The sequence below is a fragment of the Anomaloglossus baeobatrachus genome, chromosome 6, assembly GCF_048569485.1.
Source record: "Anomaloglossus baeobatrachus isolate aAnoBae1 chromosome 6, aAnoBae1.hap1, whole genome shotgun sequence".
Classification (NCBI taxonomy): Eukaryota; Metazoa; Chordata; class Amphibia; order Anura; family Aromobatidae; genus Anomaloglossus; species Anomaloglossus baeobatrachus.
The window spans coordinates 342,768,740-342,796,115 of NC_134358.1; the positions used below are offsets into that span (position 1 = coordinate 342,768,740).

Below are 27,376 nucleotides of genomic sequence, written 5' to 3' on the forward strand. Positions count from 1 at the left end.
CAAATTACCCCTCCGTCTGAGCCCCTGTGCCTAAACTGCATTAAGCGGCCACGTGTGGCATTATTGTAGAGGGGAGAGCACAGTTAACAATTTAAGGGGTGTGTGTCTAGTGTATGAGCACTAAACTGGCATGTTTGCAATTCTTCAGAAAGAGTGTGGCATGGATGCTACAAAATAGTCACTGCAGCCGTAGATTAATTTATTGAGAGGTGTAATTTCTATAACGGGGTCACTTTTGGGGTTTCTCTGCTGTTCTGCCTCTTGGGGGCTCTACAAATGTTGCCATGAAACTATTCTGGCAAAGTCTATGCTCTAAAAGCCAAATAGTGCTCCTTTCCTTTCAGCCTGTTGTGTGGTCAAACAGTAGTTTTGGATGGCACATAGGGCATCATCATGTTGAGGAGAAATTGCACAATAAATTGTGGAGTCCATTTTCACCTTTAAACCTTGTGTAACTGACAAATTTGCAGGTATTATTTTTTTTATTTTTGCTTTTATCACTAAAATGTCCACATCCCAATATTACAAAATTATGTGAGACACCTGTTACTTCAAAATACTCACAACATCCCTAGATAAATTCCTTACTCAGTGACTTTTTAAATTTGGGGTCACTTGTGGGGTTTCTGCATTTTTGGCACCTCAGGAGCTCAGTGCTCCAAACATCAATTAGCACTGTTTGCTTTCCGATCGCTGCCATATGCTTAAGCATTATTTTTTGAACATGTATGGGGTATCACTGTGTTCAGGAGAAATTGTGTAACAGAGTAAAGTACTCTGAAGCACCCATGGATTTAAACTGCTTATTTAATAGCATGCTATGCTTTTGGATACAATGGCTGTGCTGTTTGATGTGGGGATGGGTAAAATCAGTGGTGGAGGCAGGGACTCTGCATCGGGAGTAAGCTTTTTGCACCATGTTTTTTTTTTTTTTTTTTGCTTAACTTAATTTGCAGAAGTTCCTGCAGCCAAATCACGGCACAGCAAACATTTTCAAGGTGGAGACCAAAGGTCTTCTGTTATTGGCTAGCTAAGTCACATGTCAGTGTGGATATAAATAGCGGACCTTTTGTATGGGCTCCATTTTCTGAATGTTGCTTGTCAGGGAAGGTGCTGCTGGTAGACCGTGAGATTAGGGTTTTATTGCTAGGCAATTTAGCTATATAGGCCTGCTATAATTTAGAATAGGGATGTGCAGTATAGGGAGAGATGGTGGTGTGCCACAAATAGGCACATTAAATCATAGAAATAAGGATTGTAGTTACTTGTAGTGCCTGAAAAACAGTCGAGGCAACCAATTAGGTATAGCTACCTGCTCCAAATTACACATGCCAACACATTTTTAAGTATTGTTAATTCAGTATCTGCGCACTGCATCTTGGCAATTTAAATTACCTTTAAAAACGTTAAAAACACCCCTCTGGGTATTCTAACCACGTATTATTGTACGTCTTGAAAAAAAATTGTTAGTGCAGTATCTACACACTGCATCTTAACAATTTAAATTGCTTTTAGAAAATTTAAAAAACACGGCTCTGGTTCTAGTCATGTATTACTGGTGGTATTAAAATTGTTAGCACAGTATTTACACACTGCATCTTGGCAATTTTAATTGCCTGTAGAAAATGTTAAAAACACCGCTCTGGATATATCTACGTACTATTGTTGGTCCTAAAAAAAATTGTTAGTGCAGTATCTACACACTGTATCTTGGCAAATTTTATTGTCTTTTACAATATTGTGAAATACTACTCTGGGTAAAACCACTTATTATTGGTGGGCCTAATAAAGTTTTTAGTGCAGTATCTAAAAAGTGTTTATTGCCACTTTCCTGGATTTGCTCTAAATTACGCACTGAAATAAATTTATAAGGTATTGGTGCCTGCTTAAAAATTGCTTTTTGAACAAGGTAAAGCGGTGCTCTTTTAACTTTTCCGTGTCTGTTCAAAATTAGAGAAGAAATGGAATACACAGTACTTCTGTAGCTGGTGCACAAGTAGGATCCAATCCCATAAGCAATGACAAAAACAACTTGGCACTTAGATCTTGATGCAAAGAAGGTGAATTTTTATTTCCAAACACTGAATAGCATAAACGTTTTGATCATTTACAGACCTTCCTGAGTGTGCAGAGGAAGCCTGTAAGAGGCTGGTGCTTATCTTAACGTTGACGCTAAAGTGAGCTCACCTTCTTTGCATCAAGATCTGAGTGTGAAATTATTTTTGTCTGTTCGAAATAAGTCCGTGAAACACTTTTGTAGGTAGTGGTACTTTTTCGTGCCTTCATAATTTTTGTCAACTCAGACAGGAAATCAAAAATGTATCTTTTGAGTTACTTGTCTGACAGGTGTTGCAGAAGTGACCGTGCCTGGTGCTTTGGATCTGTGTGAGACACCGAGCACACCACATGGTTCTCAATCCAAAATTACACCTACATCTTCCTCCCAGTCCACTGGTTGGTTGTGCACTTCTTCCTCCACCCACTCTCAGCCGAGCAGCCAGCCCTCGTTCACGCAGTTTTGGTCATGTAAAAGACCATTTCCTCCCACACATGAGAAAGCAAAGTGCTTCAACTTCACAAAGTCGAAACTTTGGCCACAGAAATGCTGCCTTTCTCGCTGGTGGATACAGAGGGTTTCTGAAACCTCATGCCCATTGCAGTTCCCCAGTACCAGTTGCCCAGTCACCATTACTTCTCTAATAAAGCTGTGCCTGCGTTACACTATCAAGTCGCAGCCAAGAGTACCTTTTCCTTGGAAAACTCTGTGTCTCCCAGGGTACATTTCACTACTGACACCTGGACGAGCAACCATGGTCAGGGGCGTTACATCTCCCTGACTGGGCATTGGGTTACTCTGGTGGCTGCGGGGGCAGGTGGGGAAGGGGCTGCTAACCAAGTGTTGAAATCCCCAAGGCTTGCTGGCGAAAATTCTGGATCTACTACTTACTCTCTTGCTTCCTCCACCTCTAGGGCCTCCACCTGCTCCATCAACCTCTCCACTAAATTAACAGGCATTCCAAGAGTGCAGAGAGAATCCCCCCACCTCCTTACAGCTCTGCCAGGGCTCAACGCAATCAGGTAGTGTTGAAATTAATCTGCATTGGAAAACACAGTCACACAGCTGCAGTGTTGGGGACCGCTATCTGGGACGAGTTTAATCAGTGGCTGTCTCCACAGAACTTGGAGCCAGAGAAGGCCGTGTGTGACAATTATGCAAATCTAATAGCAACCCTACGCTTGGGCAACATCACACATGTGCCTTGCATGGCTCACATTCTGAACCTAGTTGTACTGAAACCTCTAGTGCAGTATCCTGGGCTGGATGCACTGCTGCACAAGGTACAATTAGTGTGTGCTCACTTTTGCTGTTTGCACCCCGCGGCAAATCGACTGGCAAAGATACAAACGAGTTTCAGCCACCAGCTTGCTAGCTGATATGTAATGTGCTGACACGGTGGAATTCCACTATGCACATGTTGCAGTGACTGTTCCAACAGCAGCAAAGCATGTTGCAGTACACCTTGAGGCATAACCTTGGACAACGCCGTACGGATGTTGGGCAAATCACGTTTGCAGAGTAGGCACAGATAAAGGCCCTCTGTAACCTCCTTGCTAGTTTTTAAATGGCTACAAAAATGGTTAGCGCTGACAATGCCGTCAGCCGCATCACACTTCTGCTCAGCTAAATGTTGGAGCACGCTTTGAATAGTCTGCGGGAGGAGGTTGGGGTCGCAGAGGAGGATGAGGAAGGGATAATATTTCCTGTAAGGTCCCGACATTTGTCGCTATTGTGGGTGTCACAGGAGAGTGTAGGCCATCGATGGAGGCGGGCTCATGGTAACAGAGAAACTGGTAGTGAAGGTGCAGGAGCCGAGCATCAAGTGAAGGAGGTAGAGGTGATGGGTACAGAAAATGTCCTCAACGTAGAAACAATTAGCAGCAGCATTCAAGTGCCAGAACCAATTTTTATGCTTGTTGGAACACATTTTTTACACTATTGCATGCACCAGCAAAACAGGGCTGACACATAGTTAACGACTAGAGAGGATGGTGCTGGATTATCTAGAGCTCAATATCGATGCAATTAAGGGTAGGGTAGGACTCTTTTGCATTTCGGTGTTTAAAGATGGAAGTGGCCCTTGTTCGCCAGTCACACCTTGGAAGTTTTGGCCTGCCTGGCAGCAAGCATTCTCTCAAAACGTGTCTTCAGCGCTTATGGCGGTGTATTGACGGATAAGCGCAGCTGACTGTCCCCTAAAAGCGTAGACCGCTTAGTGTTCATAAAGATGAACAAGTCGTGGATGTCCAGTGACTTTGCCACCTCAGTCCCACACTGTGCAGAATAGACCATGGTGTAGTGCCAGGCTTCTGTGAGCAAGAGGCCTATGCCTGTCTGTCATCTTGCTTGCTCTGATGAAAATAATGTTTTTTCAGACCTTGTTCCAATGCCAGTCCCACGCAGCTATGTTGAATTTTTGCCTATCAGTATTGCGTGCCACTTGTGGCCACTTTTCCTGTTGCCTTACCTTAATTTTTGAAAATGTGGAGACGTCAAGTTAGGGTCTCCAAGTTTGCTTTGGTCTCTAGTGCCACTCTTCTGGGGGCAAGAGGACTACACCTGGCACTAAGGCATTTCTTGATTTTTAAAATTGAAATGCCGGGCCGCAGCCTGTGTATTGCATGGACTGTAATGCCCTGGTGTTTTAGGGCCCTATGGGGAGGGGGCATTTGATGCTACTGTACTAGTGTTATGGAAGGCAGAGACTACAAGATGTGTCTCCAAATGTTGTGTAGAGGTTACGGTCAGCGTTCTTGGAAAGAGAAGCTTACGGCTGCCACTGGTCTGCTAATGCATGTTTTGATTTAAAAAAATAAATAAATAACGGCCCACAGCCTGTCTTGCATGGACCGTATCTCCCTGGTGTTTTAAGCCCTTATGGGGAGGGGGGCAATTGACGGTACTGTACTGTGCTGTCTACCTGAAAAGATTTTTAAGATTTATAGTTTCGTATATTTTGGGAACAATACATGCTCTGTCAAAGTTTTTATTTTTAACACTGTTGACATAAACATCCTTCAAAACAAGAATAATGGTTTCTTCAAACATATTCTAAAATCTTAACCCCTTAACGACCCATGACGTACTGGGTACATCATGGTGACATGGTACTTAACGACCCATGATGTACCCAGTACGTCATGGCGAAATCGCGGCCCCGGTGGCTGCGATCGGTGTGCAAAACCTTAGATTCGGAGAGGAGGGGACCTCTGCCTGACTTCAGGAGGGGTGGTATTTACCCCCGGACCTACGGAGGCTGTAATTGACGAACGTCGCTCAGCCAATCACAGCCACCGTGATATTTTAGCCATTGAAAATGGCTGAAACATTGAAATCCAGCCATGATCAGTGCAGCTGTAGCACTGATCATTGGCTGGAGCTGGGTGAACTTTGTTTCACCCACCCCCAGCTCTGATTGGCGAGATCGGCCTTGTGACCGATCTCTCCAATTACCTCAATCCCCTTGGATTTGGGGCCAATGACATGCAGGTGACCACTCCCCTCAGCTTCACTCCATCCGTGAAAGCCGAGGAGAGTGATCCCTGCAAGTGCAATTTGGTAAGTGCCCACCACTGCGCCCAATCAGCCCCCGCAACTGCCCCCTTTCAGCCGCTGCAGCAGGAGTAGTAGTAGTAGTCACCGCACTGATCCATTGCCGCAACGGTCTCTGATCTGCCACCGCCCATCTCTATCTGCTGTCCCGCCTTCATCCGCCACTACTCTCCCCATCAGCCGCTGTCCGCCTTCATTCTACATCGCTCTCCCCATCAGTTGCTGCCCGCCTTCATGCGCCACCGCTCTGCCCATCATCCGATGCCCGCCTTCATTCTTAACCACTCTCCCCATCAGCCGCTGCCTGCCTTCATTCTCCACCGCTCTCCCAATCAGCCGCTGCCCCCCTAAATGCGCCAACGCTCTCCCCATCAGCCGCTGCCCACCTTCATCCGCCACCGCTCTCCCCATTTAGCCGCTGCCCCCCTTCATTCACCACCGCTCTCATCAGCTGCTGCCCCCTCCTCGATCTGCTGCCTTCTCTGTCCCACCTCTCTCCCTCCTGCATCTTCTGCCCCCTCCCCCACCTCTCACCCTCCTGCATCTGCTGCCCCCCCCCACCTCTCAGCATCCTGCATCTGCTGCCCCCTCCCCCACCTCTCTCCCTCCTGCATCTGTTTCCCCCTCCCCCACCTCTCACCCTCCTGCATCTGCTGCCCCTCCCCACCTCTCTCTCTCCTGGATCTGCTACCCCCTACCCCACCTTTCACCATCCTGCATCTGCTGCCTCCTCCCCCACCTCTCTCCCTTTTGCATCTGTTTCCCCCTCTCCCACCTCTCACCCATCTGATGCATCTGCTGCCCCCTCCCCCATCTCTCACCTCACTCCGTCTGCTGCCTCCCCCACCTGCTGTGAGCCTGTTGTCTAGATCCATCCTGTAAGGTAGCTATCCCCAATCTCACCTCCCTTTCCCATCACCCCTTCCCCCCCTCACCCCTTCCCCCCCTCACCCCTTCCCCCCCCTCACCCCTTCCCCCTCCTCACCCCTTCCTCCCCCCTCACCCCTTCCTCCCCCCTCACCCCTTCCTCCCCCTCACCCCTTCCTCCCCCTCACCCCTTCCTCCCCATCACCCCTTCCTCCCCCTCACCCCTTCCTCCCCATCACCCCTTCCTCCCCATCACCCCTTCCTCCCCATCACCCCTTCCTCCCCCCTCCCATCTTCCTCCACGCCTCCATTCACCACGCACTCTCCCATCCTCCATCCATCTTTTTTTCCATCCCACCTAGTCGTACCCCCCTCCCTTTTTGCAGCACATCCGTGCGTGCATCCTGATTTTTTTTTTCTGTAACCTAAGAAAGAAATAGAAATAAACTTTGTTTAGGGCCAGTAAAATTATACTTTAGTAATCGTCAACTACAGTATTTTTTACTGAATATTGTAAGAGTCAGCCCAGTGCCACACGTGAGAGAGATGCATGAGTCTCACATCGCATCATCCGGCACGGTCGCTCTCTTCCAGACAGGAGTGTGCGGCTGTGCTGGATGATGCGATGTGAGATTCATGCATCGATCTCGTGTGGCACTTGCCTTAGTGTCAGTTGCAGGCGCTCATAATTTTTTCACTGACGTCCGTATTTTTTTATTTCGCCAAACTAATATTTTTTTGTATGGAGGGGCATTTAGTTTCCAAAATGGGGTCACATGTGGGGTAGCTCCATTGTTTAGGCACCTCAGGGGATCTCCAAACGCAACATGGCGTCCGCTAATAATTCCAACTAATTTTGCTGTGAAATGGCGCTCCTTGTCTTCTCAGCCCCGCCGTGCGCCCAAACAATTACTTTCCACCACATATGATGTATCTGTGTACTCTGGAGAAATTGCACAATATGTTTTATGGTGCATTTTTTCCTGATACCCTTATGAAAAAAGTTACCTGGTTTAAATAATAATTTCGTGGTATAAAACAAAAATATATATTTTCATGGCTAAACATTATAAACTTTTGTGAACCCTCCAGGGGTTCAAAGTGCTCACTAAACATCTAGATAAATTCCATAAGGGGTCTAGTTGCCAAAATGGGGTCACTTGTGGGGGAGCTCCATTGTTTAGGCACCTCAGAGAGTCTCCAAACACAACATGGCATCCGCTAACTATTCCAGACAATTTTGCGTTTGAAAAGTCAAATGGCACTCCTTGCCTTCCGAGCCCTGCTGTGCGCCCAAATATTTGATTTCCACCACATATGTGGTATCTGTGTACTCAGGACAAATTGCACAATACATTTAATGGTGCAATTTTTCCTGATACCCTTGTGAAAAAAAAGCTACCTGGTTGAAGTAACAATTTTTAGTGGAAAAAGTTTTTTTTTATTATTTTCACGGCTCAAAGTTATTAACTTTTGTGAAGCCCCCAGAGGTTCAAAGTGCTCACTAAACATCTAGATAAATTCCATGAGGGGTCTAGTTTCCAAAATGGGGTCACTTGTGGAGGAGCTCCATTGTTTAGGCGCCTCAGGGGGTCTCCAAACGCAACGTCGCATCCGCTAATGATTCCAATTTTGCTTATAAAAATTCAAATGATGCTCCTTCCCTTCCGAGCCTTGCTGTGCGCCCAAACAATTGATTTCCACCACATATGAGATATCAGTGTACTCAGGAGAAATTGCACAATTTATTTTATGGTGCATTTTTTCCTGATCCCCTTGTGAAAATCCTAAATTTTATGGCTAAAATAACATTTTTATGTAAAAAAGTAAAATTTTCATTTTTTTTCCTTCTACATTGCTTTGGTTGCTGTGAAGCTCCTAAAGCTCCTAAAACTTCTTGGATGTGGTTTCGAGCAGAGTGAGGGCTGCAAATTTTAGAATGGGGTCACTTTTGTGTATTTGTCACCTAGGTTTCTCAAATCACTCCAAATGTGATGTGGTGCCTAAAAATTTTTTTTTGTAAATTTTGTTGGAAAAATGAAAAATTGCTGATGAACTTTGAACCCTTCCTAACGCATAAAAAATTTTGTTTCAAAAATTGCGCTGGTGTAAATTTTTGGGAGGAAGAGTGCGACTTATAATCCGAAAAATACTGTACATCTCTTAAAAATAAATAAAATAAAATCACATGATGAAAATAAGCGCCTTGCGTAAAACCTGTTACCACGTTAGAGTCCACCTAATCCTGGATTTATACTTTTCGAGGGTCGGTCAAGAGTTTAACATGGTATGATCTTACATAGATCACTTACCGTATTTACATTTTTTTGTGTTTATTGGAATATAATATTTACATTTTATAGCATTGAAGACTAGATACATTATAACAGTTTCTGTATAAATCTGTGGAGTACGAGACAGTAAAAATGTACCATCTGAGTAGATCTGCAAGTGAGTGCATTGGAAGAGAACAAATTCCATATGTATTTTATTGGTGTGAGCTGCAGTAATGTGATTTTTTTGGACTCTGTAGGTTAGATCAGGGAGAGACAGACTGGGAGAGACAGTTACTATCCCGGGCAACGCCGGGTGGTACAGCTCGTAAACTAGAAAGATGAGATCCATAGTGTTGTTTCCCATCCTCAAAGTCCCTGCAATTCTATGTGCCGAAGCTTCTCCTTCGTGCCCTCCCACCCAAGGTGCTCGTTGGTGCTCTTCCTCCCTTCTGGGACCTTACATCACACTTCAGGAGGCATGGCCTGCTCCCTGCTGCTAGTAGCTCCCAGCCCCCTGTTAATATCTAATTCCCTGCAGTCCTAGATCAGGGAGCAGGCCACACCATTTTATGTGGGACTGAATAGAAGTAGATATTATCATGTCTCTGGTAGCTCCTAGTAGCAGGGAGCAAGTCATCACTCTGATGTGTGATGTAACGTCCCAGAAGAGAGGGATGGGTAACACTAAAGATGAGCTCCAGTGTTGAACTGAATTGTAGGTACTGTGAGGATAAGACCCAGCCCTATGGATCTCATCTTTATAGTTTCAGGGTATGGCCATTAGAACAACTTTTTATCTCCACGGAGTACGCCTTTAAGAGGCACACCACTCTTAATGAATCAGGAACTTCAGAAAAAGGACTGCAGTAAGATTGCTGGGATAAGGAACAACACAACTTGTCATGAATTGGACAAACAGTGCCATCAAGTCCCCCATCCCACTCCAGTTTCAGCCATTTTGGAGGAACTATGGTAAATTGAAGCACAGATGCCAAAAAGTCACAAACATTTTTTTCAAATAAATAGGTGAAAGCTGTGAATCATACAGAAAAAGTAAAAAGAAAAATGTGTGTATTGTATGCAGCATTTTTCCTGCCAACACTTTAGGTTTTGGTGCAGAAAAAAGCACTGCATTTCTGCAGCGTGTGAACATACCCATACACTTGTCCTTATTGCTATAATTGGTTATGTTTGGCTCCTCTTCAGGAGATTTGGAGTAGCTATTTACTGACTTAGATTTACTTACAGTGGTATCCTACTTTTGTATACAGTAGAGAAAAAAATTAATGTCTCCATTTTTCCACACTGCGTCTGCAAAATATTAAATTATATAGTTCGGAATGTATTTTATTTATAAATGTATTTCATTCAAACATTTTAGTTCTAAATGCAATTAGAAAAAAAAAACAAAAAAACACTTTATTTACACACAAAAAACTTTATAATGGATGTTCCCATGGCATCTAATTTAGTTGGATTCCACATATAGACTTTTTGGAAAAGCATTGCAAAACATGAACATAATTGTTGTGTAAAATTGACATTGCTTTGCACGTGTTCAGTCCTTTTTCACTTGTTTTAACTTTCATGGTTCGGAAACCATGAAGTGGTTAAAAGAAGTAGCATGTATATTCTTCTTATCGCATCCCGGTCACTTTTACAGTGTAAATTACAAGAGGCTGCTGATAAGTCTTTGGCTTTACCCAGAAAGAAATTAGATATGATGAAACTTCACATTTATTCGACATACTCTCCACTGATATCAAAACACTTCTTACATCGGTATTCAAAGTTTAGTAAGACTAGCAAAAAGAAGAATTTCAGTTGTGCCTCAAACCAGGCACCCGTAGCAGCCATGGTATCCGAAATGGTGTGAAATTTGGTACCCTTGAGGTGTTTCTTCGGCTTTGAAAACAGATGATAGTTGGAGGGAGCTAGATCTGATGAATAAGGTGGGTGGTCAACCAGCTGAAAGCACAGCTCTGCCTGTTTTGCCGTGGTCGCTTGTGCAGTTATGAGCAGAGGTGTTGTTTTGCAGGAACAAGATTACTTTGGACAGCTTGCAACGCCTTTTGGCTTTCAGAGCTGTCTTCATTTGGTCCAAAAGTCCAATGTAATACCTTGCATTGATGGTGAAACCCTTTTGAAGGTAGTCCACTAGCAGCACGCCCTCATTTTCACAGAACACAGACGCCATCACCTTGGCTGATTTTTGCATCCTGAACTTCTTTGGATGAGGAGAACCATTGTGCCGTCACTGCTTCTTGTTTTCAGGGTTATACAAATAGATCAAGGTCTCCAGGACGCTTTCAGTCTGGAAATGCTGACAAATGGACCTGGAAGTTTTCAGTTGCATGCTTCTCTGATCTGATGTCAAATATTTGGGGACCCACTTTGCAGGTAGCTATCTCATGTATAAATGTTCATGGATAATGACACAAACACATTGAAGGGAAATCCCCACGATGTCTGCTATTGCTTTAGCTGAAATTCGTCCATTCTCCAGTATGAAGCTGTGCACAGCATCGACAATCTCCTGAACAACAACCACTCTCGGTCTTCCTCATCATTGCTGCTGAAGTGGCCCGTTCTAAATTTGGCAACCCAGTTCTTAACTGTGGAATATGAAGGGCATTGATCCCGCCAATGTCTGCGACATATCACCATGAATATTTTTTGCGGACTTTCCTTGCAAAAACAATAATTTTATCACTCTTTTGCTCTCAGTTGCTGTGAATATCGCATTCGACAACTCTATTTTGTTTTCTTGCGTGCGTAGAACACTGTTGCCATAAGCAACAAACACAAATTTTTGAAAACATATATTAGACACATAAGGCTTTCATGTGATGTAACATTTATTACCATAGAAACAAAAAAAAGATCACAAAGCCAAAGATTATTAGCAACCCCCCGTATAGAATAAAGACACTGATGAAACTGTTGGCGAAGCTGCTTCATGTAAAAGACCAATGTTTTTTTTTCTGAAGCACCTAGGAAAAACTTGTCAGGTGTACCTGCGTCTTAAAGACACTGTGTACCCATATTCTAAATTTGGTGTCACGATAATTCTACTGAATAGGATAACTGAAGTGAGCACTAATATATATATATATATGAGTGCAAGCCAAAAATACATACTATATATAAGAATAAGGCTGCACATCAAACTTAGATAATGGTATAATGCCTCAAGCATATGGAAAAATATTGGAATATACAATGAAAAATGCTACTTGCTAATTTGAACATGTGAATAATGAATTGCATACCTGCTATGAATATTAGGAAAAAGGAGATATTTAGCAATCGCAATGCGATTGCTAAATATCTCCTTTTTCCTAATATTCATAGCAGGTATGCAATTCATTATTCACATGTTCAAATTAGCAAGTAGCATTTTTCATTGTATATTCCAATATTTTTCCATATGCTTGAGGCATTATACCATTATCTAAGTTTGATGTGCAGCCTTATTCTTATATATAGTATGTATTTTTGGCTTGTACTCATATATATATATATTAGTGCTCACTTCAGTTATCCTATTCAGTTATATGTAGTTTTTTTTCTGAATGTGAACACAGCTCCGCCCCTTTCGGCCATGTTTTTTCCATCTCCTATATAAGAAAGTCCTTAGTTACCCCTCTCCACCCATAGCAGTTTTTAATTGCAATGAGATGACACACAGTTAGGGTCACAGAGCTAGGGACCCCAATATAGAGATATACCTTGACGAGGTTTTGGGGCTCAGTTACATTGATCAATGCGATTGCTAAATATCTCCTTTTTCCTAATATTCATAGCAGGTATGCAATTCATTATTCACATGTTCAAATTAGCAAGTAGCATTTTTCATTGTATATTCCAATATTTTTCCATATGCTTGAGGCATTATACCATTATCTAAGTTTGATGTGCAGCCTTATTCTTATATACGATAATTCTACTGACCTCCAAAGTAAAATTAACATACCATTTTTACAGTCCCCCCTCTTAACAGGTCAAGCTGATTTTGGCTTTAAAGAATGGCATGGTTGTACACACCTAAAATACAATGTATGCTTGTCATTAAACTATTTAATGGTAAATTTCATAACTGAATAAGCTAAATGGTGTTTTTTCTTCTCCTTTGTGTTTTTAAGGGATTCTGCAATTTCCTGTAATAAGGCTCCACACAACAGCTCTATTAATCATATTGAAAGTGTTCTCCAGCAGTTGGATGAAGCTCAATCTCAGATGGAAGAGCTTTTCCAAGAAAGAAAAGTGAAACTTGAACTTTTTCTGCAGCTACGCATTTTTGAGAGAGATGCAATTGATGTAAGCTTTTTTTTCATGTTTATTTTCTACTTGTGGTAACTTTTTTATGGATGCATTATCATATGATGTCTTCCAGATCACATAGAGACTGATTATTAAAGGGAACCAATTACCAGGATTTGATTTCCTATATACCCCAAAGCCAGTGCTATACTGGCACTATCAGGCTGATTCTCTACATACCTTTAGTGGTCAACTCGGATGTTTAGATTTTGAAATCCAAGAAAGTTAAGTTTATAAAATGAGCAGCTGCTTGAGTCAAAATCATAAATTGTGTTTTTCAGAATTTATCATGTGCTTTACTTCTTTTATTTCTAACAATATGAGCTAAGTTGGACAGTTATGCAAAACACCCAGGATACAATCAGTTGTACTACTAAATTATGCTGTAAACCAAGAACTCAGGAAAAAATTGAAGCGTGTTTTATGTAATAGTACCTCTAGTTATTTAGAGAAACTAATAAAGTGCTTAGTTTTACACAATAATAGCTCATTCTGTCTCTAAATAAAACACAACACAGGATTAGAACAAGTGTATGTTGTGTGCTTTTATTACAGGCCACATGAGTCTATGACTTGTGGAGAACCAGATCAACTGGTTGACAGTAATTACGCTTATTATTGTTTTGTATTCATTTTTATCACTTCATATTGAGCTGAATTTAAGGGGTGGTCCGAAGACATAAGGAAATTTAATATAAATCTCTAATGCTATAATCTAATATACTTGTATTAAAAATTCCCCCCAGCTCCATAACTGCACTAACTGCTATTCTATTTTCTGTCTGATGATTCGTTTGAGAATCCCAGTGCATGCTGGGATACTCAGTGTCATCCGGGGGCAGAGGCTGTGGCAGTGAATGCAGCCTCTGTTCCCCCCCTTAAACAAAGTGAAATCATGATGCTCGTTTCAGGGACTGGTATGTTATTCTGTGTCATTCCCTGCTTTTACTGTCCCTCCCTGCCCTCTGTGATCTACACCTTGCATGGTGCTTGCTCTGTTATCTGCTCAGATCTGTAATGATCAGCACTGTTTATACCTGGCATTCAGGAAACCTGCAATGCTTCCGCTGGTGTCTTCACTGGTCTCCTGATTGCCAGGTAAAGACACAGCTGGTCATTACTAATCTGAGTTGCATTGCGTTGTGTGACGGATGCAACGGATGTGTTGCATATAGTGGCACAACGGATGCTGCAAAACCACAGAATCCGTTTTTTTTGGTTTGTTTTTTTACAGTTTTACCGGCAGCAGACTATTGTGAACGATCAGCTGATCACTTACAGCAGCCGATCGCCGAGTGATCAGCTGATTGCTCACAGCAGCCGATCGTCGGGTGATCAGCTGATCGCTAACAGTAGTCGGTCACTGGATGATCAGCTGATCGCTCACAGCAGCCGGTCGCCGGGTGATCAGCTGGTAGTTCGGCCACCGAGGTGGTGTGCGTGGGGCGGAGTGTGGGGGGCGGAGTGTGGGGTGGGTAGAGCCGAGCGGGGCCATGGCCCTGAGGATGTCAGTGCCGGGTGACTGCATCGCTGGGGACAGGTGAGTGTGTGTGGGTCTGTGTGTTTGTTTGTGTGTGTGTGTGTGTGTGTGTGTGTGTGTGCGCGTGTGTACATGCTGAGTGTGGGAGGGGGCGGAGCCGAACGGGGAAGTGTCGGGCTTCCTGCACACGTAGCCAAGCAAAGCGCTTTGCTTAGTAACCCGATGTGTATCCTGGTTACATGTGCAGGGAGCCAGAGAGAGCATGCACAGTGAAATCCTAAGGATTCCGCTGCTCAAAAACGTTAGCTGCTGCGTTGCTTCCGCCCGGCACAATCCGTCGTCCATACAAGTCTATGGGAAACAACGGAATCAGTTAACGGATTCCGCTGGTTTCCAAAAGGGCGGATTGTGACGGAAGGTAATTAACGCAAGTGTGAAAGTACCCTAACAGAGTGAGCGCTGTGCAGATTGCACAGTGCACAGCATAAAGAGGGACAATGCATTGACAGCGGGGAAGAACATAGAGGGGACAGAGAAGCCCCTGGAACGAGCGTCATAATGATGCTTCGTTTCAGGAAGTGTACAAAGGCTGTGGTCACTGCAAAAATCCTCTGCCCCCTGATGACACTAAATTAAAGGGAACCTGTCAGGTCCAATATGCACCCACAACCACAAGCAGGTCTGGGTGCATATTTCTATTCAAATGATTTTTATTAGGTTTTGTAGTTAACAAATCTTGAAATCATGCGTTACAAAATTTAAGGACATATAGATAGTAATAACAAGGTTAAGAAAATGCATATATTTTGACCCCCCCCCAGTTTGTTAGTGTTGATACATCAAGCAGTATATTTTGTTGGTCAAATCAATTGATTATGAATTAACTTTTTGCAAAACATAACTAAACAACAAATAGAATTAACAACTTTCTGACATGGATTCTGTAGACAGTCCAGCAAATTTGCGAGATCAGAAACATATAATTCTAGTGAGTTTTAGATCAGGGAGGTATCAAAGACTAGAGTTTCAAGCCTGAAATTATTAGTGAGCTTGTATTTCTCGAATATAGTTAGTGTTTTCTTAACGTCAGTTGGGCTATATAGTCTGTCAGTGATTGGGCTCTGGCCATGGGTCCCATTTGGTGAGGTACTTTGAGTATTATTTTTTATGGCATAGTAGTACTCTAAAGTTTTATGTAGAGTTAGTTTCTCCTTAGCTTCTTGAATATTAGGAGCTTTCTCACTTTTCCATTTGGATACCATGAGATTAGTGGACACTAGTAGAATATGTATTACTATGGGCCTAAAATGTTTAGGCATCGCTTCAATGTTTAAGAGAAGAAGAACTAATTCTGGAGTTAGAGCTACATCTAGCTGTGTAATGGACCTTATAAGTGATTGAATGTCTCTCCAGAATTTCAAAATTTTTGGACTCGACCAAAATATGTGAGTTATGTTGCCTGAATTTCCACAGTTTCTCCAGCATTTGTTTGAGGTATCTGGGTTAATTAAATGCAATTTATGGGGTGTGTAATACCAGTGGGTTATTATCTTATAATTGGTTTCTAGAAGAGCAACGCAAGGTATATTTTTGTAGACTGTGACCAATGACTTTTGAAATCTTTCTTCAAATGGATTTTCTGGGATTTTTAACTCGATTTTCCACTAGTGTTTTAAGTTAAGGAGATCTGTATCTTCGTTATAAATTTGGTAGATATATTTGGTTTTCCAAGTGTTTTGATTATTTGGATTCTTTAAGAGAGCCGTGATGTTACTTGGAAGGTGGAGGGTGGTGCTAGGTTTCATGAATATTTGTTCTATTATCTTCCAAGTTTTCTTATTTGACTTTTAGTTTGAATTCTTTTGCTATGTCTTGGTAGGGTTTCAGCTTATCGTTATCGAGTATGTCTGAGATTAAGCATATTCCCCTGGATTTCCAGTCGTTGAGCTTTAATCTTGGTGAGAATGCAGAAAGCGTTTCGATCTTCATCCAACCTATTGATTCGGTGCCATGTATTTTTCTAGATTGGGCTCCAAATTTCCTGCATGTTATTATTGAGTTCCTGGTGATTACCTCCTTAGGTAGTCGCTTTTTAGAGTCGCATAGGTAGGCCACCACAAGGTCTCCAACTTCTATATTTGGACAGTAAGAATCTTCAAGTCCCACCCATGCAGGTTTATCATCTCTGTTCCAATACTTCTGGCTGCTTTTAATAGTCATTGCTTGATAGTAGGCCAATATGTTTGGCATCCCCAACTCCCCATTGATTCTGTTTTTGTTTAGGGTAGATTGTGCTACTCAAGGTTTAGTTTTACCCCATACAAAAGATGTTAGTTGAGTTTGGAGTTTTTGTATAAGCTTCTTCTTGATTGGTAATGGGATAGTTCTGAATATATAAAGTAGCTTGGGAAGTTCCAGCATTTTGTAGGTGTTTATTTTTCCTAACCAGGAAAGCTCTACTTTGGATAGATGTTGTAGATCTTTTTGGATGGTATTATAAATGTCAGTAATATTCTGGTTAGCGCAGTCCTTTGTGTTTTTTGTTAGTTTTATACCTAAATAAGACATGTTGTCCACATTCCACTGAAATTTGATTTCCGATTGTAGGACTTTTAATAGATCCTGATCCAGATTGAGGTGCATAGCCTGGGTTTTATCCATATTGACTCTATATAATGAGACCCTTGAGAATTCTTTAAAAACTTCCAAGGTCTGTTTGACTGTGTTCAGTGGATCTGATAGAAAGAGTAGGATGTCATCTCCGAAAAGTGACACTTTAACTTGTCTGTTATTAGCAGGGATGCCCCTAATCAGGCTGTCCACCCTGATCTTCTCCGCCAAGGGCTCAATGAAAAGATCGAACAATGACGGGGAAAAAGGACACCCCTGCCTTGTTCCATTCGAGAGGTTGATTTTACCCGAGAGGAAACCATTTGTTAAAATTCTTGCAGACTGGTTTGAGTAGAATGATTTTATAAGGTCTAATACCCTCCCATTGAAGCCAAATTTTTTTAAAGTTTGAAGTAAGTAGTTCCACTGAACCCGGTCAAATGCCTTCTCAGCATCAATTGTGATAAAGACACTGGGAGTCTTAGTTTCCCGTGAGTGAGTGAGTAGGTTTAGGATTCGTCTGGTAGCGTCTTCTGCTCCTCTGTTCGCAATGAACCCCACTTGATCTTTGTGTATAAGGTTCAGTACTATTTTTTGTAGTCTGGTGGCTAGGGTTTTTGCCAATATTTTCAGGTCAGAATTTAGGAGCGAAATGGGTCTATAGTTTACAATGAGGTCTCTGTCTCCCTTTTCTTTATACAAAACTAATATAGTGGCTTCTTGCATCTCCTCAGGTAACTTTAAGCCTAGTGATAGTTCATTGATGAGGGTGGTTAAATATGGGGTTAAGATTGTAGCAAACCTTTTGTAGTACTCATTGGGAATTCTATCTGGTCCTGGTGCTTTATTTTGTTTTAGAGAGTTTATTGTAGCCATTATGTCACTGTTTTTGTATGGGGTGTTTAGAAAATTTAAATCTTCGTTAGACAGAGAGGGTAACTGAATCGAGTCAAGGAATTGATTGATGTCTTCCTTAGTGGGTTTGTCTTCGAGTTTATTATTTTTTAAGTTATATAGGTTGTTAAAAAATTCCTCGAATTTTAATGAAATGTCTTTTGGATTTTTGTAAATTTTGTTGTCCCTATCTCTTATCTGTAAGATTTTGGTCTTAGATCTCAGAATTCTTGTTCTTCTGGCTAAAAAACCCGAAGGTTTATTCATGAGATGGTAAAAATTGGATTTTGAGGTCAGTATGAATCTTTCGTATTAGTTTGAGAGAATGTTTTTTAAATCTAGTCTGAGTTTTACAATTTCTTTTTGTGTGTCATCTGATGGACTATTTGCTTGTGAATTTTCTAGTTCTCTAATTTTATTTATAATCTCTTAGGTTTTCTTTTGTTTAATTTTATTAATCTTAGCGTTAAGTTGGATCAGGGTTCCTCTGATGACTGCCTTATGGGCTTGCCACAGAGTTGTGATAGAGATATTTTCTATGTCATTATATTTGAAATAATTTTTTAAATCAATTTGTATTTTTAGGCTATGGTCTGGGTGGGCGAATAGAAACGAGTTGGCTCTCCAAGTTTTATTTATGTGATGATTGGTGAGGATTTCAAATGTGATGGGAGAGTGGTCTGACCACACTAGGGTGAATGGTAATTTGTTTAATTTTCTATAAGATATTGATGTCAGAAAGGACTAGGTCAATTTTTGAAAAGAATCTGTGGGGGTTTGAATAATAAGTATATTCTACTGAGGTTGTATTTAGGCATCTAAAGATGTCGTATAGCTCCTCTCGGTTCATCCAAGAATCAAGGGTGACATTGAGTACCCTGCCTTTGGTTGAAGAGTCGAATTTAGGGTTAGGTATGGCGTTAAAATCTCCGAAAAGTAAAAGAGATCCCCTTAGGTGTGATCTAATTAAAGATAGTACTCTATTTAGGAAGGTAATTTGTCCCTTGTTGGGAGCGTATTTGTTGGCTTGTTGGCTAGTGTGTATGTAGTGTTATTTAGTTTGTAGATGACTATTAGATATCTACCTTCTGGGTCAATTATCATTTTCAGTTCTTCAAATCTTATGGAGTCTCTTATAATGAGAGCCACACCTGATTTTTTCTTTTCATTTGAAGAGAGAAGGATTGTTGGGAATGATTTATGTTCAAATTTGGGTGTTTTTTCTAGGGCGAATTTTGTTTCCTGTAGTCCAATTATATCTGCTTTGAATTTTTGGATGTCCCTCCATATGAGAAACCTTTTTTGTGGCGAGTTTAACCCATTGACGTTGATAGTCAGGAATTTTGTGGTCATCTTGGTGGTTGATAGCTTTTTTTTTTTTAGGCTTTTTCTCTTGGTGTTGTCTAGATATTTGATCTTCCTCCTGCTGGGGATACTTTTTGTCATGTTATTGATCATGTCAGGTAAACTTGAGGTAACTATTTTAAACATAAACATGGGGTGAAGCTTCAAGGTAAATATATTGTGGGAGATATATTACAACAAATTTCTCCTTGTGGGCTAGTGTTTTCTGCCTATTAGGTTGGTCCGATTCATATAAGGGATTTGAGCGAGGGTGCACTGATAATTATCTATTGGGATCATCTTTTTTCCTTCCCAGATTGGGGAGATGCAATTTTCAAGTCTTTGAGCAATTTCAGCCCCTCTTCCGGCTCTTCGATTGACATGGTTTTTTGCTTACCTCTTAAGACTACCAACCTCTTAAGACTACCAAGAGTAACTGAGTAAGCCTCTTTTTGTGTGTTAGTGTGTGTGTGTGTGTGTGTATGTATGTATGTATGTGTATATATATATATATATATATATATATATATAATATGTATATAATGTTTGTTAGCTGTCTCATTTACAGGTTGTTAATACAACAAAGCATTACCAGGCTCTGCAGATAGGAGATATATGTAAATTGGGTATACTATACACTTAGTTCTCAGATAACGCTCCATAGGAGCTGAGTAACTCAATGTATGCTGTTTAACTTGTTTAAAAAGTACCCACAGCAACAGACCCAGGAGGAGGGGGGTGATCCCTGTGGCAGAGACACTACCAAATGTGAGCTCACGCATGCTGTGTATGTGTATGTACAGTACCGTACCTTCCGTTCCATACATTTAAAGGGCCTAATTAAAACTTTAATTTAGAGTTATACTACAAAAGACCCCACAAATAAGCAGATTTTGAGCATACCACATCATAAGGGCCTGACCCACAATGGAACCCCAAATATACCCTCCCATAAGGGTCTGTACCATAATACTACCACTCACCTGTTCATATCCAGATCCCATAAAGTAGAGGAATTTAAGTACTTAAGAATATCCAAAAACAAAATTGGAAACTATAGATGTGACAGGGGAGACATTCGACTGAAACAACTACTTTACAGGAGGGAGAGGGGAGGATTAGGTAAGAGAAGGAGAAAAATCCTTAAAGCCACAATAGTTAACCTGCACAATAAACTACATTGTAAAAGTAGAATAAAAGCACAATATAAAGCTCCTATTAATACACAATGCCACCCAAAATCAAAAATAATCCTAATAGTGAAACAGTAGACAATGAAACCATGTATGAGGAGTGCATGGACCCAACCCCCCTCCCCGCCAACAGCCCAAGATCCTACTCCATCATCAAGGAAAAATAGCGGAGACAACAATAGGGACCTATGGGCACCTGATCTCACTCCATCACTTGATGTTACGGTTAAATAAGAAAAGAAAAGAAATGGAAAGCAAATACAACCCTGCCCAAGTCACAAATCTACCTGATGACACAGACTTAGACAGGAGCGATTCTTCCAATTCAAGCCCAGTCAAAAAAGAAGCCAGAAGAGATTTAAACAACGAAGAATTCATGGTGAACTACAATGTGGGCCAGCCACTGGATCGGGGATTCTTCCACAACCTTTTCAGTGCTTACAACAAATCGCTTAAAACTGACTTAGATGAATTGAAAACATCTATGGCAATGATAGCCTCAAGATCGGAGAAAACGGAATGAGATGTGGAAGAACTCTCAAAGGACACAAAGAACTTACAAAAAGAACAAGACAAGCTAAAAGAGGAGGTAAAATTCCTACGAAATAAATGGATTGATAGAGAAGATAGAGACAGAAGAAGTAACTTAAAATTTCGAGGAATACCAGAAAAGATCAAAAACACAAACCTTATGACATACAGTGCCTACAAGTAGTATTCAACCCCCTGCAGATTTAGCAGGTTTACACATTCGGAATTAACTTGGCATTGTGACATTTGGACTGTAGATCAGCCTGGAAGTGTGAAATGCACTGCAGCAAAAAAGAATGTTATTTCTTTTTTTATTTTTTTTTTAATTGTGAAAAGTTTATTCAGAGGGTCATTTATTATTCAACCCCTCAAACCACAAGAATTCAGTTTGGTTTCCCTAAAGTATTAAGAAGTATTTCAGGCACAAAGAACAATGAGCTTCACATGTTTGGATTAATTATCTCTTTTTCCAGCCTTTTCTGACTAATTAAGACCCTCCCCAAACTTGTGAACAGCACTCATACTTGGTCAACATGGGAAAGACAAAGGAGCATTCCAAGGCCATCAGAGACAAGATCGTGGAGGGTCACAAGGCTGGCAAGGGGTACAAAACCCTTTCCAAGCAGTTGGGCCTACCTGTCTCCACTGTTGGGAGCATCATCCGGAAGTGGAAGACTTATGGAACTACTGTTAGCCTTCCACGGCCTGGACAGCCTTTGAAAGTTTCCACCCGTGCCGAGGCCAGGCTTGTCCGAAGAGTCAAGGCTAACAAGGAAGGAGCTCCGGGAAGATCTCATGGCAGTTGGGACATTGGTTTCAGTCAATACCATAAGTAACGTACTCCACCGCAATGGTCTCCGTTCCAGACGAGCCCGTAAGGTACCTTTTACTTTCAAAGCGTCATGTCAATGCTCGTCTACAGTTTGCTCATGATCACTTGGAGGACTCTGAGACAGACTGGTTCAAGGTTCTCTGGTCTGATGAGACCAAGATCGAGATCTTTGGTGCCAACCACACACGTGACGTTTGGAGACTGGATGGCACTACATACGACCCCAAGAATACCATCCCTACAGTCAAGCATGGTGGTGGCAGCATCATGCTGTGGGGCTGTTTCTCAGCCAAGGGGCCTGGCCATCTGGTCCGCATCCATGGGAAGATGGATAGCACGGCCTACCTGGAGATTTTGGCCAAGAACCTCCGCTCCTCCATCAAGGATCTAAAGATGGGTCGTCATTTCATCTTCCAACAAGACAACGACCCAAAGCACACAGCCAAGAAAACCAAGGCCTGGTTCAAGAGGGAAAAAATCAAGGTGTTGCAGTGGCCTAGTCAGTCTCCTGACCTTAACCCAATTGAAAACTTGTGGAAAGAGCTCAAGATTAAAGTCCACATGAGACACCCAAAAAACCTAGATAACTTGGAGAAGATCTGCATTGAGGAGTGGACCAAGATAACTCCAGAGACCTGTGCCGGCCTGATCAGGTCTTATAAAAGACGATTATTAGCTGTAATTGCAAACAAGGGTTATTCCACAAAATATTAAACCTAGGGGTTGAATAATAATTGACCCACACTTTTATGTTGAAAATGTATTAAAATTTAACTGAGCAACATAACTTGTTGGTTTGTAAGATTTATGCATCTGTTAATAAATCCTGCTCTTGTTTGAAGTTTGCAGGCTCTAACTTATTTGCATCTTATCAAACCTGCTAAATCTGCAGGGGGTTGAATACTACTTGTAGGCACTGTACGTAAGGAACATAGTGAAAAAAGCTTTACCATCCCTCCCAGAATTAAAGTATTCATTTGAACGCGTTCACAGGCTCCCAAAACCGACATTCTTAGCAGAAGAAATCCCCAGAGACGTCATTGCGAGATTTATGTTCTATAGAGCAAAAGAAAAACTAATGGATTTCTTACGAAACAACAAAACTTTACCATCCCCCCACGAGAACTTAAAAGTATTTATCGACCTTTCAAAGGAGACTTTAAAAAGGAGAAGAGACTATAAGCCTATTACGGATGCTCTGAGGAAAAATTACATCTTATACCACTGGGGCCATCCAAACAATAATCTGATCTTCACATTTAAGCAAAAAACCATGTCAATCGAAGAGCCGGAAGAGGGGCTGAAATTGCTTGACAAAAGACTTGAAAATTGCATCTCCCCAACTTGGGTGCATATTTCTAATCCCTTCCTAACTGTCCCAGTAACTAGATATAGCATATTGTTATTTTATGCTTCAACTTCAGGTGATCCAGTGAGTAGTTACCCAGTAGTGGACAAGTTGTTTAAGCGGTTAAGTGAATGTTTTACTTTTTAAGTTCAACCATATCAAATGTATTATAAAACAAGAATATTATTTCACAGATGTAAATTTTACAAAGAAAAACATACAGTGAAATAGTACTCTTAACTAGTAAAATGACCATATGGAAAGTTTACATCATTGGATGGAATATAAGATTTGTCCTTTGTGCAATTTGGCAATATTGACAATTACCACCCTTTTCACACAATCCCAGAATCTTACGATTGTAGCACAGGACCAGCAAATATGCTCCATTGTTAGTCTGTCATGATGGTCTATAAAGCATAATGGGAAGACAATCTTGTAGCAATCCTAGCACAATAATGTAAATTCCGAGGAGGAGTGATTTATTTAAGGTGCTTGTGCCAGAAATCTGATGCAAACACATTAATAAGTCGCAATTTTTCTGCTACAAAATATTGCGACTTTTGGAGTTTACACGCAAATTTACAATCCAAGCAAACCTTTCACACTCATACCAATTCAGTTTTAGACTGCCGTAAATCCTATGGAATGAATTCAGTTGAAACCAATCGACTCATAGGTGATTGACATCCAATGCAAAGAAAACGGGTTACTGAATCCTCCGGTAAAGTAAACTTCTTTGTTTCAGTCCATAAAAGGGGTTGTCACATGCAGAGTAGAGAATGATGTCAATTTTAAACTATTTTTCTTTTTTTGGCATAATTAAAATATGCAAGCCATGTCGAGGAAGTGATTGGAGAATGTCTTCTTACAGAAAGAAGCTTTGTGAATTATGAGATTCAATACAAGAAACCTGTCTGGTTTAAACTACAGAAATTATTGAATGTATATTGATTAAATTATCAAATTTTTTTCAGTGGGCATGGTTTGGAAAATAAATGTGATATCTAATTCAAATACGTAGTCTAATATGTGAGTAGTATCCTATTTCAGAAATCTAATTCAGGTTTACCCATTACCATAATTTAATTAATAAACTAATTTAATTAATTAACTAATTTAATTATTCATAAACTAATTTAATTACTAAAATGTCACAGGGAGGTGGAGTTTCTCATATGGTTTTTAAATTAAGCTTGTATGTATGTCAGTTACGATTAAGACTCACAGAAGTCATAACGCAACAATGTCTGCTCTGCATGTGACAACCTATTTTCTGGCATGAAGTAAAACATTTTTATTCAGAAAGCACTTTTTTTATTTACGTTGACATACACGCCAAGCCAACCAGCTAAGCCAATATAGGTGTGGCGTTGGTGGGATAGAGCATGGTCATTCCCACCTGTCGAATTCAACCTAGTGACATAACTTACTCCATAATTGTATGTTAGTCCTTGGCTGGCTTACATTTCAGGCTGCGACGCACACTGGGTTGCAGACACATTCAGTCATTAGTAAATCAGGGAACTCTACCCCAGAGAGCATTTTATTAACATTTGTACACACTACTGGGGTCTTAAGGAATCACCCCTAATGTCTTTGGGATGGTTTTCCACCAAAGTGACTCAGATGCTTTTCATTTCTTCTTTTTTTTTTTTTTTTTTTTTTTTATTAGTCCATATGTTGCAGAGAAGTGGCACTCACCATCAATAAAAATCCTTTATTTAAACCATTGTTATAAGATACATTGTTGCGGAACTGGCCGAAAGCATGTAGTCAACTGCCATTTTGCACTGAACAAGCACTTCTATTTCAAGGCTTTTTATGAATGGTGAGTGCCACTCCTCTGCAATATATGGTCTATTAAAATTAATATTTGAAAATAGAGCACTGCTAGATCCACAAGCCAGAAGGTGAGTCCTGCAATTCATGAGTCCTCATTAATTTGACTTTTGCAAGCTTTAATCTTTTTATATGTAGTTTTGATAGCTTTTTTTATGCTTTCAACACATCAAGTGATTCAAATAATTCAAAATTATTCACTTCAGTTGTGATTTTATTTTTATACTGAGTAATTTCAAAAGTTTGACGATTTTTACTTTGACCATTATTTTTACCTCCCTTTCCCTCCCCCCTTTGTTTCTCATTGTAGATAATTTCAGACTTAGAGTCTTGGAATGAAGAACTTACTTTACAAATGAACAACTTTGACACAGAGGACCTTACTCTTGCAGAGCAACGATTACAGCACCATGCTGATAAAGCGCTAACTATGAATAATCTGACTTTTGATGTGATTCACCAAGGACAAGAGCTTCTGCAATATGTCAATGAGGTGCAAGCTTCAGGTATTTAATATGTTATTGTACTTTGATGCAACAATGGTGGTGTATGCTCATTCTTTGTAATTTATATGGGACTGGGGGAGTGGCGTTGTTCATAAACACAAAGGTATTATTTTAGAGGTAATAGATAAAATATATTTTTTTAATTTTTGTGAATGATTTGATGTAAGCAATACTTGAAATTTTTATTGACTTTTAACCTTTATTATATTAACAGAACAAAGATAATGAAGCAGCATAAGATTTTGGATATTGAGTCTGGGTCTGGTCCCAACATCTTCAAACAGTACAAAAAATGTATAGTATTGACAAGCAACAACAACCCGTCAGTCATATATTAAAAGGGATTAGGAATGGGTAGACGCCACATCCAACAACATTGCTATTTTTAATGTTTTGATTGTATCATTACTAGCTTTGTAGAGGATAAGGGCCAAGGGTGATAGTGAAGGAACACTAGAGAGGAGTAAAAGTAAGAGGTTTGAAAAAATGAACAGTTAATCTGATCAGTAAATGGCGTAGCGGCAAAAAAAATTCCAAACGTCAAAATTATGTTTTTTGGTCGCTGCAAGTTTTGCACAAAATGCATTAACAGGCGATCAAAACATAGCATCTGTGCAAAAATGGTACCATTAGAAACGTCATCTTAAGACGCAAAAAATTAGCCATCACTGAGCCATAGATCCCGAAAAATGAGAACGCTACTGGTTTCGGAAAATGACACAAAACGTGCGCCACTGTTATTAAACTTGTGAATTTTTTTAACCCCTTACATACAAGTAAACTTATACATGATTGGTGTCTACAAACTCGCACCGACCTCAGGCATCACAATGACACATCAGTTTTACCATATAGTGAACACGGTGAATAAAATATCCCAAAAAACTAATGTGCGATCACACTTTTTTTTTGCAGGTTTTCCACACTTGGTATTTTTTGTTGTTTTTCAGTACTATATATGGTAAAACTTATGGTTTGATTTAAACATACAACTCGTCCCGCAAAAAACAAGCCCTCATATGGCAAGATTGACAGAAAAATAAAAAAAGTTACGGCTCTCGGAAGAAGGGGAGCAAAAAAACCCGCAAAAATGAAAAACGCCCTGGGGCTGAAGGGGTTAATCAGAGAGGGAAAGGTTATATATGGCTGGGAGATAAACAGGAGGAGATGGTCAGCAAACAGCGCTGCTTTGCATGTCTTCCCCCCTCCTCCACCCCATGTAGGGGCAACCCTGGCGAGTGCCATTATGTTACTTGAAACTTTTTAAACAGAGAAGGGACTTTGTTAGAAAATGACTTGATAAATAACACTTTTGTATGAATTATTCATTTTATGCATCTGAAATACCTGTCACAGCCTGGAGCGGTGCCTGCACCGCTCTGGGTTGTTTAACTCCTTAAATGCCATGAGTGATATTAATAGCAACATTTAGGAGTTTGAGAAAGAGGGGGAACTCCCTTTCCCGGGCGATTGGTGCCCCCGCAATATCGTTGAGATGGCCTGTTTGTTGACATGGTAGCCCTAGGTCTTCATAACGATCTCTGTCTTTTCCAGCTACAGCAAGCCTATTAGGCTATGTGCGCACGTTGCGTCGTGTCCCTGCAGAAATTTCTGCAGGGAGTTGACAGCACATCTGCTCTTCAAATCGTTGCAGAAACACTGCATAATGGATGCAGTGTTTCTGCAGAAAAAAAGCTGATTTCACGCTCTCTGGATGCA

At 40.8% G+C, this 27,376-nt stretch overlaps 1 protein-coding gene across 14 annotated transcripts in view; it reads left to right on the forward strand.

The window, feature by feature from the left end:
- Positions 1–27,376, forward strand: part of TRIO (trio Rho guanine nucleotide exchange factor) — a 3,493,742-nt gene that overhangs the window by 620,249 nt on the left and 2,846,117 nt on the right. For all 14 annotated transcript variants that reach the window (XR_012724343.1, XR_012724344.1, XR_012724345.1 and 11 more), the window contains exons 16-17: positions 12,900–13,074; positions 25,462–25,657. Coding sequence is in view for 11 of the 14 variants with exons in the window: in XM_075314973.1 (XP_075171088.1) it covers positions 12,900–13,074; positions 25,462–25,657 (371 nt within the window). In the remaining 3 variants the exon portion in view is untranslated. The remainder of the gene's footprint in view (positions 1–12,899; positions 13,075–25,461; positions 25,658–27,376) is intronic.